This window comes from Macaca mulatta, chromosome 9 (assembly GCF_049350105.2).
Source record: "Macaca mulatta isolate MMU2019108-1 chromosome 9, T2T-MMU8v2.0, whole genome shotgun sequence".
NCBI lineage: Eukaryota > Metazoa > Chordata > Mammalia > Primates > Cercopithecidae > Macaca > Macaca mulatta.
Window position 1 is genome coordinate 109,097,835 of NC_133414.1, and position 19,172 is coordinate 109,117,006.

The window sequence follows — 19,172 nt, forward strand, 5'->3', positions numbered from 1 at the left end:
CTAATAAGTGGTAAAACCAGGATCCAGCTCAGTGTCTAAAATAAGAGCCTTTGAAAAACTGGAGGTACAATTTATACAAAGTGCTCTTTCTGAAGCATGTAGTTGGTGGAACCACTACCTAGACATAGAACATTTCCATTACCCAAGAAGATCCCTCCTGCCCCTTTCCTAAAGTAACCACTATTCTGAGATCTATCACGAAAGATTTGTTCCGCTCGTTTATGAACTTCACATAAATGAAACAGTAGTTTCTCTTGTGTCTGGCTTTTTTTGCTTAATATGCAATCTTTGAGATTCACCATGTTGCTGTGTGTATCAGTAGTTTGTTCTTTTTCATTGCTGAGTAGTATTCCATTATATGGATGTGTCATAATTAGTTGGTGGACATTCAGGTTGTCTCCAATTTGGGGCTATTATGGAAAAAGCTGTCTTTAACATTTTTGGACATTTTTGCAGAAAAAAATGCACACACCTAGCAGGAGTGGCAGGTCACAGGGTGGACAGACGTTGAGCCTTAGTGGATCCTGCTACACAGTCCTGCAGAGTGGTTGAGCCAATTGATACCCCCACCAACATTCTAACTTCGAATATTTTCCATGGCTGCCCCAAAGGGTGGGCACCAGAACCAAATGAGACAAAGCTACATGGATTCCTGGCATATTGTGACAGTGGCCTTCAAAGGAAAAGGGTTGCCAGGCCGATCAGACTCCAGAGGAGAAACTAACGTCTGAAAATAGAAACCACAGTCTTCCAAATGCAAAGGAAAAGGTTTCATTTCAAAATAAAAATTGTCCATAGAAACCACAATCTTCCAAATGCAAAGGAAAAGGTTTCATTTCAAAATAAAAATTGTCCAAGTGATTTACCGATTCCCATTCCTAAAAACTGTGGCAGCTGCAATGATGCAGAGGCAGTCCTGGCTCACACATGAGACATACCCACATGTACACACACACGTTTTCACACACAGGCACACACACACTCATACACACATCTGCACGCACACACACACAGCAGTGCTGAGCATTGGTGTTCAAGCCCAGCCATTGCTCTGGGTGTCTGCCAGTGCAGTGGAGGAGGTGACAGCCACAGCCAAGAGCCTCATACTGAGGAGGGGAGGCTGTGCCTAGGAGATGCTTTCCTTCAGAGCTCTGTGTGGCTGGCAGGCCCAGTCCACAGGTTTGGGAGAAACAGTCAGCCTCTAAATCCTCTGTCACAAATCTGAGAACTGTCCATTCATTCAGCAAGCATTTCCTGTGCCAAGCAAAGTGCTGAGGATGTGCCAGAAACACAATGCGGGACCTCATGTAGGATCACAGAAGGCTCCCTGGGCCCTGCAGGGTGAGGAGGAGTCGGCAGGCAACAAGGAGGGAAGGGTGTGCCCAGCAGGGGAGCAGCCTGTGAGGTCAGGGCTGGGGGCACCTGCACCAGGAAGGGGCAGAGGCAGGCACAGCTGGGGAAGCTGCAGGCAGCGGGGAGGCAGGGGAGGCGGCGCTGACCCTGGCCAGGCTTGCAGAGCCTGAGGGCAGTTCAGACTCTCGACACAGTGCTGACGGCCAGGTGAGTACACGAGCAGTCACCGCCCAGACTTGTGGGTTCTTTTTGGTCTTCTGGCTGCAGTATGGACATCAAAGGGGCCAGGGAGGACGTGGGCAACCAGCTATCACAGAACCCCAGAGGGAAGGTGAAAGGGCGTGGGCTTTGAGGCCCACCTCTTTTGGAGCCAAGTTTAGAGGGCCCAATTCAATGACTTGTCTAGGCAGCAGAGGTGAGGCGATCGGAGGAGGGAGAAGGGGGTGATAGCAGGGGCAAGGAGCCCAGAGGACATTAGAGGAGGCACTGAGTAGGCCAAAAAGAGGATGAGGTGGAACAAAGGAGGTGGTGAGTGGATGAGGCAGTGAGGGGACAGGAGGGAAAAGGAGAGGAGGCAAGAAGTGACACACAGAGACAAAGGCCATGGTGAGAATGGGAGGTGATAGATGGGGCAGGAGGGGCAGACAGTGGGGTCAGGAGGTGATGGGTGGGGCCAGGTGATGGGCCGGGTCAGGAGGTGATGGGCAGGCCAGGTATTAATGTCGAGATTAGGGGCGGGAACAAGAGGCAGGGCAGGAGGCACTGGACAGTTGAGAGCCCAGCAGGGGCCTGCACCCACCTGAGCAGCTGAACTCACTCTTCTGGACCTCTGCCACATTGAGACCACGCAGGCTGGCTGGGCCCGAGCACTGGGTGAACAGCCCGATGGTTGGCCGCTGCCTCAGCCACTGTGAGAGCCAGGCCAGGTGGCAGTCGCAAAACAGGTGGTTGGAGTGCAGGCGGCTGCAAGAGGACAGGGTGGCTCACAACCTATTTGGAGCCCCCAGCCCAGCCAGATTGTGGGAACCCCCAACCTCAGGCAGGTGGCTGCCCCTGGTGCTATGTTCAAGCCAAACACAGTCTACATTTAGTCAAGTAGGCAGCTCAACTCCAACCCGGGGATTATCCACAGCCCCATGGAGATCCTGCTGCTGTCCCTCCCCTCCCACATGCTCTGGGCACAGCTGTGCCCAGCAAAGCCCAGGTCATCGCACTGACCTCGCACAGGCTCACTGCCCCAAACCGCCTGGCTCATTTTCAAGCACAAAAACAAATCATTTGTTTTCCAAAGAAAAATCAAATTAAGTGGCACTGGATGCCCTGCAATTATATAACTCCTTCCACCTCCGACTGCATGGAGCCCCCAGCCTGGGCTGGCCTCTGGGGGTCTGAGGGAGAATAAGCTCCATAACCTGTCTGCAGAAGCTTCGCCTCCTGCCCCACCCACCCCCAGCATCAGCTGGGCTTGGATGCCCTGCTCCCTGCTGCCCCAGCTGACTCACAAGGTCCGTAACTTGGGCATGTGGTTGAAGCTGGACACGGGGATGGTGGTGATATTGTTGTTGTTCAGGGTCCTAAATGGGAAAAACCAGAGTCATTTAGCACCTGCCCAACAGATGATGTGGGACAGGGCCGCCCTGCTAATGAACGGGGAAGCTCTCGACCTTAAAGTGGACCAGCACGGGGCTGGACGTGGAGGGGCTAAGCCAAAGAGCATGAGGCATATCCCACCCCACAGGAAAGCCCTGAGCTGGGACGGTGACTGTGAGCCGATGGCACCATAGACTCCAAGGCTGGTAGGATGGAGACATGGAGCAGGGTGGGTGATGGGACATGTCCCAGGCTTGGGTTGGCTTGGAAGAAAGGGTGGGGTTTGGATAGGCGGGGGGAAAGGGGGAAGCATTCCAGGCCAAGTGCCAGAAACCCTTGGGTTTCATCCTGAGCAGGTTACATTGGGACACACTGCTTGCTGCAGGCATGACCCCATGAGTGCTTGTCCTCCCCTCCTCTGAGCGCTTCTAGGAGGGCAGGTTTCCCCCTTCCTGTCTCCCTGACACCCGCTGCCCAGGCTGTGGCACTTGGCACCCGCAGAGCAGGGCCCTCCACACCCCTCCTTCCTTGCCCATGCTTTACTTACAGCACCTCCAGCCCCCGCAGAGCACGGAAGGCCCCTTCCTCAATGCAGTTGATCTGGTTCTTGTCCAGCTGTCTGTGAAGGAAACGAAGGTTGTAGAGAGAAGGGCACATTGCCTAGAGTAAGGGTGTCCAAACATTGTGACCACGTGCTGCATTCATTCAAAAGAAGCACTCCTCTAGTTGTTTGTTACGTGTATATGTGTCAATCCAAATAGTAAACGTTAGTAAAAACTTAATGTTTTTTTCTAATTTTCAATTAAAATCATAAATATAAGTAAAAGTTATATTCTTCTACTCAACCTTACATTTCCCTTGGGGACCAGGCACCCCCCTACACACACACACATTTTGGAGACCACCTAGTGGGTGCTGGCAACTGAAAAATGGGAGAGTCACAAAGCAGTGGCAGCCAGAACTGGCAAACAGATTTTTCAGCCTGAGTGCCAAAGAGGTTGACTAGAGGTGACTACCTGGAGTGCTGTTGTCAGAGTAAACTGAAGCTGTGAGGTGAGCTCTGTGGGAAAGAATGTGGTGATTGATTATCAATGTCTGCCACAGGCGTGGGAGGGGGTGTGTGTGACAAGCATGCCAGGCATTTGCCATCCCTGCTGTGGTCAGACCTCAGGGATGTGGTAAGCCTGGACCAGAATAAATTTGAATAGTAATAATAATAAGCCATTACAATTAAATATCATTTGACAAAGTATATTTATTTCCATGTCTCATTTAAACCTCAGAAAATGCCTGTGAAGTAGATCTTATTATCCCCATTTTCCAGAACAACATATCGAGGCTCAGTGATGTTCACTGACTTGCAGCAGCGTATGTGACATGTAACCAGAAGAGAAGATTCAAACCCAGCTCTTCCAGCCCAAATATGAGGCGAGCACAGACACTGTGCCATCGAAATGGACTGAGAACATTGCCCACACTGATAACATGCTTCACCAAGTCCCCAAGGGCCCCCTCCATTGGCTCTCACACGGAATCACAACCAAGGGAGAGGCAAGGGCTGCCTGTTTCCTCCAACCCCAGATTATTCCAGAAGACCGTGCTGGCACCAATCCTCTGAGAGCCCAGGTCAGCTCCCTGGCTGCCTGGACTACACGGCTCGCTCGGGTATACCCTGAGGACACTGCCAGGAGTGGCCCTGGAGCTCCTGCACCCTTCTCCCTCCCAGGCCTGTACTCACAAATTTTTGAGGTCTGTAGCTCCCCGAAAAGCCTTCCTGGGGATTGCCTGGATGGCGTTCTCACTCAAGTCCCTGGGAGGATAAAGCCAGAGGGAGAGAAAACAGCGGTCAGAAAAGAGGTTCCTGCAGAGTGCTGTGATGACTCAGGGAAGCAGGGCAGGTGGGCTGGAGGGCACTGAACCGGCCACTGCTGCACCCCAGCACCTAGGACAGCGCCTGGCCCACAGAGGCCACTCAGCAAGCATTTGTTGAATGAATGAATGATGAAACTGGAGAGACACACCATGTCCTGGAGGGAGCTCAGTCCCCAGCCTCCCCTTCTCGGGCTGGGGGCTTGCAGCTGGAAGGAGAAGCCTGGGGCAGCTATGACCAGCCCTGCCAGACCCCACCTGATGTAGTTTGGATATTTGCCCCCACCCAAATCTCATGTTGAATGGTAATCCCCAGTGCTGGAGGTGGGGCCTGGTGGGAGGTGATCCAGTCATGGGGGTTGATCCCTCCTGGTTTGGTGCTGACTTCTCGATGGCGAGTGAGTTCCGGGAGCTCTGGTTGTTGAAGGGTATGGAGCCTCCTCCTCCATTCTCCCTCTCCATTCCCCTACGTGAAGTGCCTGCTTCCGCCTCCGGCTTCCACCAGAAGAAAAAGCTCCCTGAGGCCTCCCCAGAAGTAGATGCCTTTGCTTCCTGCACAGCCTGCGGAACGTGAGCCAAGTCGATCTCTTTTCTTATAAATTACCCAGTCTCAGCACTTCTTTATAGTAATACGAGAACAGCCTAATGCCCACAGAAGTCAGCCCACCGGACCCACAGAGGCCAGTTCAGCCCCCCATAGCATCGTGCAGGGCTGCAAAGGGGCACACAACAGAAGTGCTTCTGGAGGGGGATTGATGACCACTATCTGGCACCAGGCTGGGAGGGACGGCACCCTGGGCCATCTGTGGCGGCTGTGCCTGGGGCTTACGCTCTGTATCTTATGCTAAGCAAGCTGACTCAGTAAGGACAAAATTGGCTCCACGACCCAGCCAGCCAGTGGCCCAGTCAGGTCTTTAACTCCAGGCAGGGCCTGACTCCAAACCCGGTGCTCTTGGGGACTGCAGGCAGCAGGGCACCTCCGAGAGCCTGGGTCACAGGGAGTCAGGAGAACGCAGTGGGGCTGGGATCACTGAGGACTTCACAACTCCCCATGAATGCCCTGATGTGAGGGAGGGGACGCTGTTGGGACTGCAAATCCTCAGCCTCAGTGACTGCCAGGCCGGCTTTGGGGCCCTTCCTCCACTCCCTGGCAGGACCGGGCCTCTGACACCTGTCCACCTGCCTCTCTTCCCTCTCAGCAGCCTCCCTGGCATCCACAGACGTGTGCAAACGCCCCTTTCCAGGTCAGCTTTTCCTACTCACAGCCACACTCCCCCCAGGCCGGCACTGCCCTGAGTACTTCCCAGGAGCATGGCGTGGATACGATCACCATCCCCATTATACAAAGGAGAAAAGCGAGGCTCAGAGAAGCTAAGCAACTTCTTCAAGGTAATCCAGCTGGTGGGTGGTGGCTCCAGAATTTCAACCCAGGCATTCAGGTCCCAGAGCCCCAGCTTGTACAGCAGCCCTGGGGGTAGGAACTGCCATTGCGCCCATTTCGCAGAGGAGGAAACTGAGCTCCAAGATGTGAAATAACTGACCTGGGTTGGACCCAGGCTCCCTGCCCCAGAGCCTTGCCCCGGACACACCCGGGTCCTGAAGGTGAACAACCAGAGGCGGACCGTCCTGATGTAGGCCCCAGTGCCGGGCCATTCCACAGCCCCACCTCCTCCTCCTGGGCCAGGCCTGTGGGTTTTGACAGTGCCCTTCCTTTCAGCCCCCACCACACAGGGTCCGAGAACGCAGTCCACAGCCCCCTACCCCGCCGCACACTGCCCCTTGAACTGTCAAGGCCACCGCTGCCCTGTCTGGGTTTCCCTGTTGAGAAACCTAGCGGTGTGCACAGAGCCCTGAGTCAGAAAGGTAGCGGGCAGCTGAGCTAGAGGGCACTGGACCGGCTGCTGCTGCATCCCAGCACCTAGGACAGTGCCTGGCCCACATCAGCCACTTGGCAAGCATTCGTTGAATGAATGAATGAATGAATGGATGGATGGATGAATGATGGAACTGGAGAGGCACCCTGTCCTGGAGGGAGCTCGGTCCCCAGCTACCTCCCCTTCTCTGGGCTGGGGACTTGCAGCTGGAGGGAGGAGCCTGGGGTTTGAGTCCTGGCCCTCCCCTTCCTGGCTGTGCATCTGCAAGGCACCCTTTCCCTCCCGAGCCCAGTTTCCTCATGTACAAAATGGGAAAAATGAAAGCCTGGCAAAACAATTGCCTGCCAGTCCCCACAAAGTGGGCACCAACATCTGTGCACTCCCTCCCTCAAACCCAGCCCCTCCTGTCCTGTCCCCCTACAGCCTTCAGAAAAGCAGCCAAGTAGCTGTGTCTGAAGGGGCCTTGGCACCATCAGCGCCCCTCGTTCTTGCTCTCTCTCCTGGAAGGGAGATGATTCAAGCCTGCAGCATAGACACAGCTGTCCCTCCTCCCGAGCCATCCCACCTGCCATCCCTGAGGCATCTCCCCTTCCTGCAGGGGAAGCTTCCTCCTCCCGCACTTGCCTGGCCCCATCTTCCCTTCCTGCTCTCCACATGGCATCTTTGGTCTTCGATCTTGGTTACTTGTGCCATATCTCCAGCTCCCCTGTGTAGTCTGTCAGTATTCCTGGAGACATTCCCCAAATTCCACCCATTTAGAAGCTGCTCCCCAGAGGGTCCCCAGTGGCCTGCTCCCTGCTGCCTGTCTTTATGCAGCAACTCCCCCAGCCCCATGTGTCTTGAGAGACACATTTCAGTCTTTGCCTGCCTAATCCTTGTTATCATCTCTTCCTTGCCTAGAGAGCTCCTTGGCTGCCGCATCCTCTTCTTAGTGTCTCTGCTTCATACAAGAAATTGCTACCCTGGTGGTGCCTGCCCTAATGGCTTGATGGTTCTCCTGGTCTGTAGACTTGTGGGCTTGTTCTCTCCATCTTCCTAAGTGGGGTGCTGCCACTGAGCAGAGTGGGCTGGCAGGGAAATTACTGGATTTAGAGCAGGGCTGTGCAGGCCACACAGGAAACAACAGACTGCCCACACTGGAGTTCATGGTCACGCGAGTTCCTCAGTAACCAGGAGCCTGGGCTGACATAGGAGCCCAACATGAAACCAAACCCACCTTGATGGAGTGCCTGCAGGCACCAGTGACAGGCTGGGCTTGCAGATGCAGAGCTAACCACACGTGCGTGGTCTACCCTAGAGCACTCACGCCCAGAAGAGGGCACAGATGGGAAACCAGTGAGTGGACCTTCAATCCTTCACTCCAGAAATGTGTACTGAGAGCTGATGGTCTGCTGGGGACCCCCAAAGACTTGCTTTCATGGGGTGTACATGCCAGCTTTCAACAACGGCTGGAGGAGCAGTACTGCCAAAGAGACGGGAGAGTGCAGAGAAGTGAGTGAGCAAGTCCGCCGGAGGGAGGAGAGGTGATCTCTGACTGGATCTTACAGAGTTGATGCATCCCAGACAGAAATGAAAAATGAGGAAAGGGCATTCCAAGCAGTGGTAACAGCATGTACAGAAGCCCAGAGACGGGAAGGAATGAGGCAGGCTGGGGGAATCTCATGCGGTTTGGTATGACTGTTGTGTGTAAGTGGGAGGTCGTGGTGGTTAAAAGGCATCCACAAATTCTTTGACATTCCTCCCTTCAAAAGACGGAGGCTCATTCTCCTCCTCTTGAATGTGGGCAGGACTCAGTAACTCACTTCTGAAGAACCACATATGATGGAAGTGGTAATCGATAACCTCCGACACTAGATCATAAAAGACACTGTAGCTCCCTTCTTGTTCTCTGGGAAAACCCAGCCAGGTCACAGGACACTCCAGCAGCTCTCTGGGGAGGCCCACATGGAGAGGAACCGAGGCCTCCTGCCAACAGCAGGCACAGGTTTGCCAGCCCTGTGAGCCAGCCATCATGGAAAAGCATTCTCCAGCCCCAGCTAAGCCTTCAGATGACACAACCCCCCAACATTGTGATGCAATCTCATGACAAACCCCAAGCCAGAACCACCCAGCCACCTACAGAGACTGTGAGATGTTTATTGTTTGTTCTTAAAAGTCACGGTATTTTGAAGTCATTGGTTACGCAACAGTCGATGACTCATCCAGTGGTGCTTTGGGGCATGACCCTAAGGAAGGGAGGGGTGTGCTTAGGATCAAAGTTAATGAGCTGAAATCGTGTTAGAGACTTGGCTACATCACTTCTGCTTTTTGGGGGCCTCAGTTTCCTCATTTGTCCAATTCATAGGCTGGACCAGAAGATTGCTAAGCTCTTCACCAGTGCAGACCCACCCACATGCCTGCCAGACACATTGCTATGGTCTGAATGATCGTTTCCTCCCAAAAAAGGCATAGGTTGAAACCTAATCCCCAATATGATGGTATTAGGAGGTGAGGACTTTGGGAGGTGATAGGTCATGCAAGCTCCATCCGTCTAACAGGATTAGTGCCCTTATGAAAGAGACCCCAGAGAGCTGCCTTGCCCCTTCCTCCATGTGAGGACACAGCTAGAAGGCACCATCTATGAAGCAGGAAGCAGCCTTCACCACACACCAAATCTGCCACTACGTTGATCTTGGACTTCCCACCTCTAGAACTGGAGAAATAAATTTCTGTTGTTTATAAGACACTCAGTCTATGGCAGTTTGTTTTTGTTTTTTTTTTTAGAGACAAGGTCTTGCTGTCACCCAGGCCAGACTGCAGTGGCACAATCAGAGCTCACTGTCACCTTGAACTCCTGGGCTCAAGCGATCCTCCCCACCTCAGCCTTCTGAGTAGCTGGGACTACAGATGCGCTGGGACTACAGCTGCTCTACAGGTGGAGACAGGGTCTCACTTTGTCGCTCAGGCTGGTCTCAACCTCCTGGCCTCAAGTGATTCACCCAACCCAGCCTCCCAATACGATATTTGGTTATAGCAGCTGGAACAGACTAAGACACACATCAAGTGAGGTGGTTGCTTCTTTAGGGGATTTGGGGTCCCAGAAAGGAGGTGAGGAGAGTTGCTGGCCATATGCCTACTGAAAGAGGGGGTCTGGGGAGAAGACAGACACAGCCTCCCGCCTTTGCTGACCCACAGAGACTCAGGGAGATGAGAGTACCAGCATTACGAGCCAGATGGGGGCAGGGAGGAGTGGTGGCCTGAGGATGTCCACAGAGTCAGGAAGGCGGGACCTCCAGTGGGACCCTTATCTCAGCCCAGCCGACCACTCACCCTTTGGCCAAGCCTGGGAAGGAATGCTGGGCCGGCACTCACATTCATTCATTATTCCATTTAATCCTCACCACAACCCTGCAAGGAAGGTTTTTTTATTCGTATTGATTTGCTTATCGATTTAGACCCAACCTTGTTCTAGAAAGGCTTTAAAATGGCTTATAGGGATTTTCAAAACAGCAAGAGAGCAAGAGTGAAAAATGAGGCACAGAGAAGAGGAGGAATCAATGGTGGGTACTAAGAATGCATGCACCATGTGACCACACGCCAGGCACGGCCGATCGGGGCTCTGAGCTTTATCACTGAGAGCCAACGTGAAAGGAGAGCCAGTCAGTTCACAGCACCCACGGGACACGTATAAGTCTAAAAGGATCAGCTTCTCAGGAGTACAGCTGGTTTGGCACTCAGATGAGGCAAGAATTTTCCCAGGGGTCTTTATTAAAAATGACAGTATAGCCTAATCAATAACACTAGATCCTTATAATAAATGGGGTTTGAGTGTCTGTTTCTTATAATAGCATCAAAGTAGGATTCAGCAAAAGCAGTTCTATAAGGACTCACACCAGGAACTAAGTAGGGAAGAGGCAGAAGGCAGAGGCACACTCCAGGCAGGCCCAGTCTATGCAAAGACGCTGGGGCATGAGAGAGCCTGGTATGACTGGGGAGGAGCAGAGGCTCTGAGAAGGAAGTGTCAGCTGGGAGAAGCCTCATACAGGCCAAGGAGAGTGACGGGATAGACTAGAGAGGGCTGTGATCCGACCATCTTTTTAATTATTTTATTTATTTATTTAGAGACAGCATCTCACTCTGTCACTCAGGCTGGAGTGCAGTCACTCAATCACAGCTCACTGCACTGTTGAAATCCTGGGCTCAGCGATCCTCCTCTGTCAGTTTCCTGAGTAGCTGGAACTACAGGCGCATGCTACCATGCCTGGCTAAATTTTTAAAAATCTTTTTGTAGAGACAGGGCCTCACTGTGTTGTCCAGGCTGGTCTGAAACTCCTGGGCTCAAGTGATCCTTCCACCTCAGCCTCCCAAGTAACTGGGACTACAGGCACAGGCACCGCGCCAGGCCCTGACCATCTTTCAGGCTTTGCTGTGGGGCACCAAAGCTTAAAGAGGAAAGACACAACCCCCAGGCAGGCAGGCGGCAGGTGAAGCCAAGGGCCAGTCAAGAGATGAGGGATGGCCCAAAGCTGGGTGTGGAACTGCCCCACCCTGGCCAGCCAGCCTACAGCCGGAAGCAGCCCACACTCTTTAAATGAAGACAGGAAAGTGAATTTGGGGCCCCAGGAGAGGCCAGAGGAAAACAGGTGAACCTTGGAAGCCTCAGGAAAATGCAGTCTGATGGCAGCAAAGTGGGCGGTAGAAGGAGCCTGCACCTGCAGACAGAAAGACCAGATTCAACTCCTGTTTCTGCTATTGACCAACCATGGACCTGGGGAAATTCTGCACCTGAGAGATCCAGGTGCCCTATTTGTAAAATACCTACCACGTGGAACTTTGGAGAAGATTGTGTGAGTTTATGTACTTAAGCTTCTGAATCACAACCTCCGTTTAGCAACACTCAAGAAATGCTGGCTGTTGTCCCTGCTCTAAGCACAGCCTAAGCAACTCTAAGGCTCTGTTGTTTCAAGCTTTCCCACGAGGGGGCGCCAGAAGCCTTCCCTGGACCTGGATGCCTCAACCACATCGCAAACTATAACAAAGATACTCGCTCTTTTTTTTTTTTTCTTTTTGCTCCAATTGACTTCCTACCTTGCCAATACTTGTCTCATCTTTCCCAAATCCCTTTGAAATAAAGTGTATCATGTCTTCTGCCCCTGGTCTGCGTGGAAACCCCCCAAAAGCACCACCTAAGCCTTTCCCCATCAGTTTTCCCAGAGCCCTGGGACACCTTCATCTCCCTCAGACCCAGTCATTCCTGCCTGTTCTCCTCCCATGTGTCCTTGAAGTGAGGAGATGCCCGGGATGTGTCTGGGCAGAATGAGACATCCTGAGAATGGCCGTCCTGGAAGCGGGCGGGATCCACAACTGGAAGGACAAACAGCCAAGCCCAGGGCAGCAGGGGCCTGTCCCAGCCCTGGGAAGCAGAGCCAGACAGGGGTTCAGAAGGAGGGCAGGGGTAGGACAGTGACAAGGACACCATGACAGATCCCCAGAGCCATACTCGGCACAGAGCTGGGGAGATACAGGGCTGGGGCAGAAGCTGAGGGGCAGGACGAGGTCCCAGACTTCTGACAAGCACCTGGAGGAGGCGGGGATGCTGGTTCAGGGAACATGCACTGAGAGGCCAGGGTGCAGAGGACAAAGCCCACAGCTGGGTGTCACAGGGGAGACTTGGCTCCACTCACTTAAACCAGTGGCCTTGGGCAAGTCATGTAACCTCTCTGGCCTCAGTTTCCCCATCTGCAACATGGGGATGGAAAGTGGCACTTACGTTGCAGGATCTGATGGGGGAGGTGCCCCTGCCTAGTCCCTCACCTCTGTTGATATTCCTCCAGTTTCCCAGACCTCTCCTGCCACCCACAGGACCTGTGTACTTGCTGTGGCCTCTGCCTGGAATACTCTTCCCACACCTTCACCCAGGAAACGCTGTTCCTCCTTCACACCTCAGTCTACAAACACCTCCCCTAAGCCTGAGTCAGCTGCTCCGTCCGCAACAGACTCCCAGCACCCCCACTTTTACTCTTCGGCACAACCCGGGCTTGTAGTAAAATACAGGCGCACTGAATGTGATGAAGTACTGACTCTGGTGAACGTCCCTCTCCCTCTCCAGACCATAACCTCCCGGCAGCCACTCTCTTTCACTTTCCCTTGTATCCTGGCACATTGCAGGGACTCGGTCATTTTTAGCTAAATGAACTAAAATGGATCCTTACATGAGTCCCCTGCTCTAATCCCTCTCCAATTTCCCGGTCAAAACAAGGAGTTAGGACTGGCCAAGGGAGAGGCAGGAGCTCAGGGTCAGACAGGCTGGCTCTGTACGGCAACAGACCACAGCTCCTCACCTTTGCTGCGTCTACTTGTACCTGCTCTGCCTAACCAGGCTGCAGACCCAGTGAGATGCGGGCTCAGAAGGGGAAGGTAGGCAAGAGCAAGCACTTGTCATCGTTGTATCAACCACGCCTCTTCCCTTCACACATCCTTTGGGATATTAACAACCAAACACCCTCAAGTAGTTCCAAGTTCACACCAGCTTGAGGCAAGGGCCCTGCAGGCAAAGCCTGAACCCCATCGCTAAGATCAAGTGCCCCAGGAGGCAAGCTCCACCAACAGCAGCTCCCACTCGGCCTGGAAGCATCTGGCAATGCCAGTCAGCCCCCCATCCCTGAAGAGAAGGGGGCTGCCAGGCCCACACCATGACTTGGCACCATCCCCAGTCACCCCGCTCTCGCTCCCCCTCCTCCTGCACACTCTGCCAATCCCCCCATCCTCTACCAGGGCTGGGGGAGGCAGGGGCTGGGGAAGCCAAGGTCAAGACCCCATGTTCTGGCTGCTAATCTGCCTTCACGCTCTAACCTGATTGGTCCCTGCTGGCAGACCAGCCTCTAAGGGGATTAGCAGTGGGGGCGGGGGTGGGAGTACACAGAGAGCCACTGGACACCCGCCAAGGCTGGACTGGGCTCTGGGTTCTTGCTGCCCACTCGGGTTCCACTGCAGGGCACAGGCCTTACTTTGTCTGCCTTTCATGCCACATGGAAGCTCTGGGCAGCCTGGCCTGTCTCCTCGGCCCCCTGCAGCCTGAGTGGTTACCTTGAACCAGGGCAGCCCAAGGGTTCCAGGGCACCTCATCTCGGGGTTTAGATCCTTGTCAGAAGATGGTTGGATTAAGGACTCAGACTCTGGCCTCATGCACATCTTCTAACCCCCAAGCCTCAGTCTTCTCCTGGTAAATGGGAATAATTATCACATGGCTTAACCACAGCTGAGTGTAGGGCTCTCAGCCAGGACTGGCAGAGTTGGCTGCCATTGCCCACACTTTAATAATTGTCTTTTGGGCTCTGTAGGGAGGAGGAGGGAGGGTCAGGGCCTGGGAGTCAGGAGGCTGAGGCTCAAGGCCACCAACACACTCCATGACCTCTGGCAGGACCGCAGTTAGTTCCCAACATCTGCAACAATACTGACCTCCCAGGGATGCTGGGAGGATGGGATTACATGCTGTGTCTGTCACACACTCAGTGTGCCCACTGATAGCTGGTGCCAGCACGGGGCAGCCTCACACAGCTGTTATCAATACGTGGCTGCCCGGGACTCCACTGCGGATAACTCAGCAAGTGAGTCCCTGGCACCCGGTGGATTGGCAGCATCATCATCACCGGGAAGTTTGTTAGGAAAGCAGATATTCTGGGCCCCACCTCCTGAGCCTGAACCTGCATTTCAGCAGGATCCCTCAGTGTCTCAGGTACACACTGAAGTCTGAGAAGTGCTGCCTCCAGCAGAGGAAAGGTGTAAAATGTTTTAATGTCCCCAGCTGGAGCCAAAGCAAACCGGATTATAACCTCTGTACTGGTTAGCATTTCAAAGCAAGGGTTGGAGGTGCCAACTCCTATTCTTTGGGCACTGAGGCAGGGAGACTTAGACACAGACACCCCTAGTGAGTGGAGAGAGGGAAGAGCAGCTACCAACCCCTCAGCTGCAGCTCACCAAGGCTCGCCTTCCTGAGGAACAGAGAAGGCACTCACAGGGCTGGGGGACAGGGACCAGCCACTACATTTGTCCCACAGGCCCTTCCTGCATTTCTGCCAATTTGCATGGAAGACGCCTGAGGGCACGGGTGAGGAGCAGGTGTGAAGCTCCCAGGTGAATCAGCTCCAGCACTCAGCAGAGGGACACTTGGCATCTCCAGCATGGCCAGGAGGTCAGGAGTCCCAGCTCTGGCTCCCTGCTCAGGCCGGGGAATGGGAGACAGACTCCTAAGGGCTGTCCTGCTCTAGGTCCCCGCTGCAGGATGGCCTGGTAGGAGGGAGGCTATCAATACCCGTGGCTGGGACACTGGGATGCACATCCTGCTCGGAGATGCTCCTGGGATCTCGCTGGACCATCCTGCCTTGTCTCTGCCCATCCTTCACACCTCCCTTTAGATCCTATGCTTCCCACCTAGAAGGGGAATTAATTCTGCAAGTACCCCTCCCTGCCTGCTCTCTCTAGCCCATGAAACAACACTCAAGTGCCCCAGATCTACCCTGTGTAGATCTGCATGTGTGCACACCTATCTCCAGGTCAGGGACTAGATCTAATTCACCTTCAAGGTGGGTTCTGGTGCACATTCGATGATAAGAACCTGAATCGTGCTGCCTTGGGCCTCAACTCAGAGGCCAGGGCTTTGTCCACTCACAAACCTCAGGTGCTCCCAGAAGATGCAAGTAGAAAGCTTATCAGCCAGCTAATTCTCAGTGTGAATCTGTTTGTTTCATCTTCTCCAGAAGTTCAAGCTCAGGTAGGGGCCGGGGCCAGGGTGCAAAGGAGACCCAGCAGTGGTGTCAAAGAGACCACACTGGTGCAGTGAAGGGGCAGTGGGTCCTGCCCTCCACAAGCCCAGTTTCCTTTAGTCTTGTCCCTCACCTCTCCGTCTTGTGAAAATACATGACGGAACCAGGGGCAGCAGCTCACACCTATAATTTCAGCACTTTGGCAGGCTGAGGTGGGAGGATGGCTTGAGGCCAGTTTGAGATAGGCATGGGCAACATAGTGAGACCCATTCTCTCTAAACAGTTAAGAAAATCAGCCAGGCATGCTGATGTAGTCCTAGCTCCACGGAAGGCTAAGGCAGGAGGATTGTTTGAGCACAAGAGTTCAAGGTTACAGTGAGCTATGATCATGACACTGCACTCCAACTTGGGTGACAGAGTGAGACTCAATCTCTTAAAAAAATCAAACAGGACAGGATAGATCCTGGAGCTGCCTTAGCCACCTCCTCTGGGCCTGGCTGCAGTCCTTTGAGTGGTAAGTTCCCCTTCCTAATCCTGGGTGCTCTCCTGCCCCACTTCTCTGCAACCCTGACTTCCATGAGCCAGACCAGCTGGAGTGGATGGCAGGGTCATCAGATCAGCGAGCTTCCCCAAAGGAAGTCTCAGGGCACAGTAGCTAGTCTGGGAGCAGAGCCCTGCAGCCTGGATTCAAAATGAAGCTCAGCACCAACTGGTGCCTCTTTGGGCCTCAGTTTCCTTTTCTGTAACATAAGTTTGTAAGAGGAGCCTGGCACACAGTGGGTGACAATCAGTTGTATTGTCTGTGAGGCTTCCAACTGCCGCTACTAAATCCTGAGTGGTACAGCTCTGTGACCCTGAAGAAATGACTGCTCCCTCTCCTTTCCCACCTCTCCTACTCCTAAGAGAATGATAAGATTCATGGAATTAAAGCCCACGCATGCTCTCCGAAGTCTGGAGATTTTTTTTTTTTTTTTTTTTAAATTATTGAACTACAGTCTGGGCACAGTGGTTCATGCTTGTAATCCCAGCACTTTGGGAGGCCGAAGAGGGTCACTGGAGCCTAGGAATTTGAGGCAACCTGAGCAACATAGCAAGACCTCATCTCCACAAAAATGTTTTTAAATAATTAGCCAGGCGCGGTAGCATGCCTGTGGTCTCAGCTACTCAGGAGACTGAGTTGGGAGGATTGTTAAGCCAACGAGGTGGAGGCTGCAGTGAGCTGTGATCATGCCACTTCACTCCAGTCTGGGAGACAGAGTGAGACCCTGTCTCAAAAACTTAAAAAATAAGTAAATAAAATAAAATGTGGAACAGCCAACATGGTCCCAGGGAACTCCTGATATCCAAGTTCCTGCAGGTGGTTTGGGGGCCTGACACTGTGAATGGTGGGGTCCGAGTTTTGCCCTTATTCATCCCACCCACATTTACTGAGCACCCAGCATGTGCCAGGTCCCATTAGCTGGAGAGGTGCCCCCCTTCCCTGCCCACTGCGAAGCCGCAAACCCTCCTGTGGCAGCCGCCTCCTTCTCCCTCCAGCACCACCAGAGTTAATGGTGCAGAAACCTCATTAGGCAGAGACATTAAGCAGTCTTGAATGGCCGCACCATAAAAGCACCCAGGGTAACATTTCCTTGAACCGGGCTGTTTGCTATGCAGCTACTGAGCATGCGTTCCCACAATAGAGATATGAGGGGCACATCCCACAAGGCAGCCCCGCTTTGAAGTGAAAGTTCAGCCCTGCCAAGGAACAGCAGCTCAGAGGCTGAGTCCCACTAAGCAGCAAGAGGCTCAGGGGCACACAGGAGACACAACCAGCTTCGTTCTTCCACTCTGCCAACAGCAAGTGGCAGGCATGAGTCCTAGCCACCAAGGCAAGGGCACGGCACCAGGCAATGAGGGTGAATGAAGCATGCAGAGGAATGCAGGCCCCTCTGCACATGAACACCAGGGCAAGGCCTCCACACTTACTCAACACCAGGTGCTGAGCGCAGAGACCTTGGAGGCCCCTGGTGACCTGCTAGTCCTGGGCGGGAATGCACCGGGGAGTGTGAGAGGCAAGGCTCCTGTCCCAGGCACCTACAGGGAACAGTTAGGACCAGTGACTTCAGAGGGTCACAGGCCAGACACACAATGGTAGGGGCAGGGTAGGTGGTGCAGGAGGACAAAAAATTGATGTACAGAGAAAAGGACACGAGCTTTGGAGCCAGACAACCCTGGGCTTGATTCCAAGCCCTACCATTTCTTGCCTGTGTGACCTTGGGCAAGTTACTTAACCTCTCTGAGTCTGGTTACCCATGGGTAGAGGAGAGTTAATCATGTCTCCCTCTTGCTGAGTTGTGAAGATTAAATACCACATGTACCACTTACATAAAGTTGAAAATAGGCAAAACTAGTCTATGCTGTTGGAAGTCAGGATTTAGTTAGTCGGGATGGGAGGTGCAGGGATTTGTGGCTGGAAGGAGGTACAGGAGGCTTCTAGGAACTCAAGATGTTTTACTTTTTGATCTGGTGTTGGTTACATGAGTGTGTTCACTTTGTGAAAATGTGGTGAGCTGTACGCTCATTGGCAGACTTTTCAGAATATATGTTATACTTCAATTAAAAGTTTTAAAAAGTAACATGGGAAGCACTGATTCCAGCACCTGGTGCTTTGTAGGCATTCAACAAATGCCAGTACCCTCCCTCTCCAGTCCCTGCTGGAGGAGACAAATGGAGAAAAAAATCTGCCAAGTTACAAATACTCCAAGAAGCCAGGCTCACAATTTTAAGCAGTGGGGAAATTCCCAGGCTGGGAGGAAATTAGATGGAGGACAGTGTGGCAGAAACAATCCCCAGCCAACATTAAGGAGGGACTGGGGCCAGCTGCCAATGGACACAGAGGCAGAGATGGGAAAATGGGAACTGTGCAGATGTGAGTATCTGACTCTGCCAGGTGAAGATGCTGCATCTTCCAGAGTCTCCAATACAGCAATGCCAGTTCAGGTTCTGTGTCTCCCTGGAGAACAAGCACAGTGCCCCGCTCTGGGACAAGACTTCCAGGTCACAGGGTAGAACTGCAGGAGCAAGGATCTGGGAGAGGCAGGGCTGGAGTGTGGGAAATAGGCCCATGGAATAGCCTTCAGAGTAGGTCCAAATGCCTTCTCTGCCTTGTTGCAGGAAGCGATGAGGGTATGTTATAAAATAGAGAAAACAGAAATCAGAGAAGTAAAAAAAAAAAAAAGGACAAAAATAGGTAGAAATATCAAACAAAAGAGAGGTGCAGCCTTCAAAGTCCTTTGCATCTGCTACCAATGGGCCCTGGGCTTCTCGCAGCCTAGGGGGCCTGCAGGGACAAGTCTATGGATAAAACAGCTTGAGAGCAGAGTGGCCTTTCCTGGGTCTAAAACCAAGCACAGAGGCCTCCTACAAGTCTCTATAAAGAGATGATCGTAGGAGCTCATTTCCTGCAAGGAGCTCCCTGCTACCCCCTGCCAAAAAATAGAGATGACTGTGGAAGAGAAAAGCAATACCCTCACTAGCATCCCCAGCGGAGCCCAAAAACACTCAGCCACACCTTCCAAGTCACTGGAAGCTAAGTCACAGGTCAGCTGATTCTGCAAAGGATCAATTTGCTAAATTTCTTTGTTTCCTTTAACAGTTTGGTTTTAGTTGGGCAGTTTCCCATTTCCCTTCACAATAGCCTTTTAAGGACAGTGAATTGCCCCACCCCAGCCTCTTCCTGTAGGAAGACTCCAAGCTCCACCAT

General features: G+C 53.0%; 1 protein-coding gene across 2 annotated transcripts in view; it reads right to left on the minus strand.

Annotated features, from left to right (window-relative positions):
• Positions 1–19,172, minus strand: part of SLIT1 (slit guidance ligand 1) — a 184,670-nt gene that overhangs the window by 62,272 nt on the left and 103,226 nt on the right. For both annotated transcript variants that reach the window (XM_077947006.1, XM_015147856.3), the window contains exons 5-8: positions 4,682–4,753; positions 3,491–3,562; positions 2,856–2,927; positions 2,153–2,316 (exon numbers count right to left, since the gene is read on the minus strand). In XM_077947006.1, the coding sequence (XP_077803132.1) occupies positions 2,153–2,316; positions 2,856–2,927; positions 3,491–3,562; positions 4,682–4,753 (380 nt within the window). The remainder of the gene's footprint in view (positions 1–2,152; positions 2,317–2,855; positions 2,928–3,490; positions 3,563–4,681; positions 4,754–19,172) is intronic.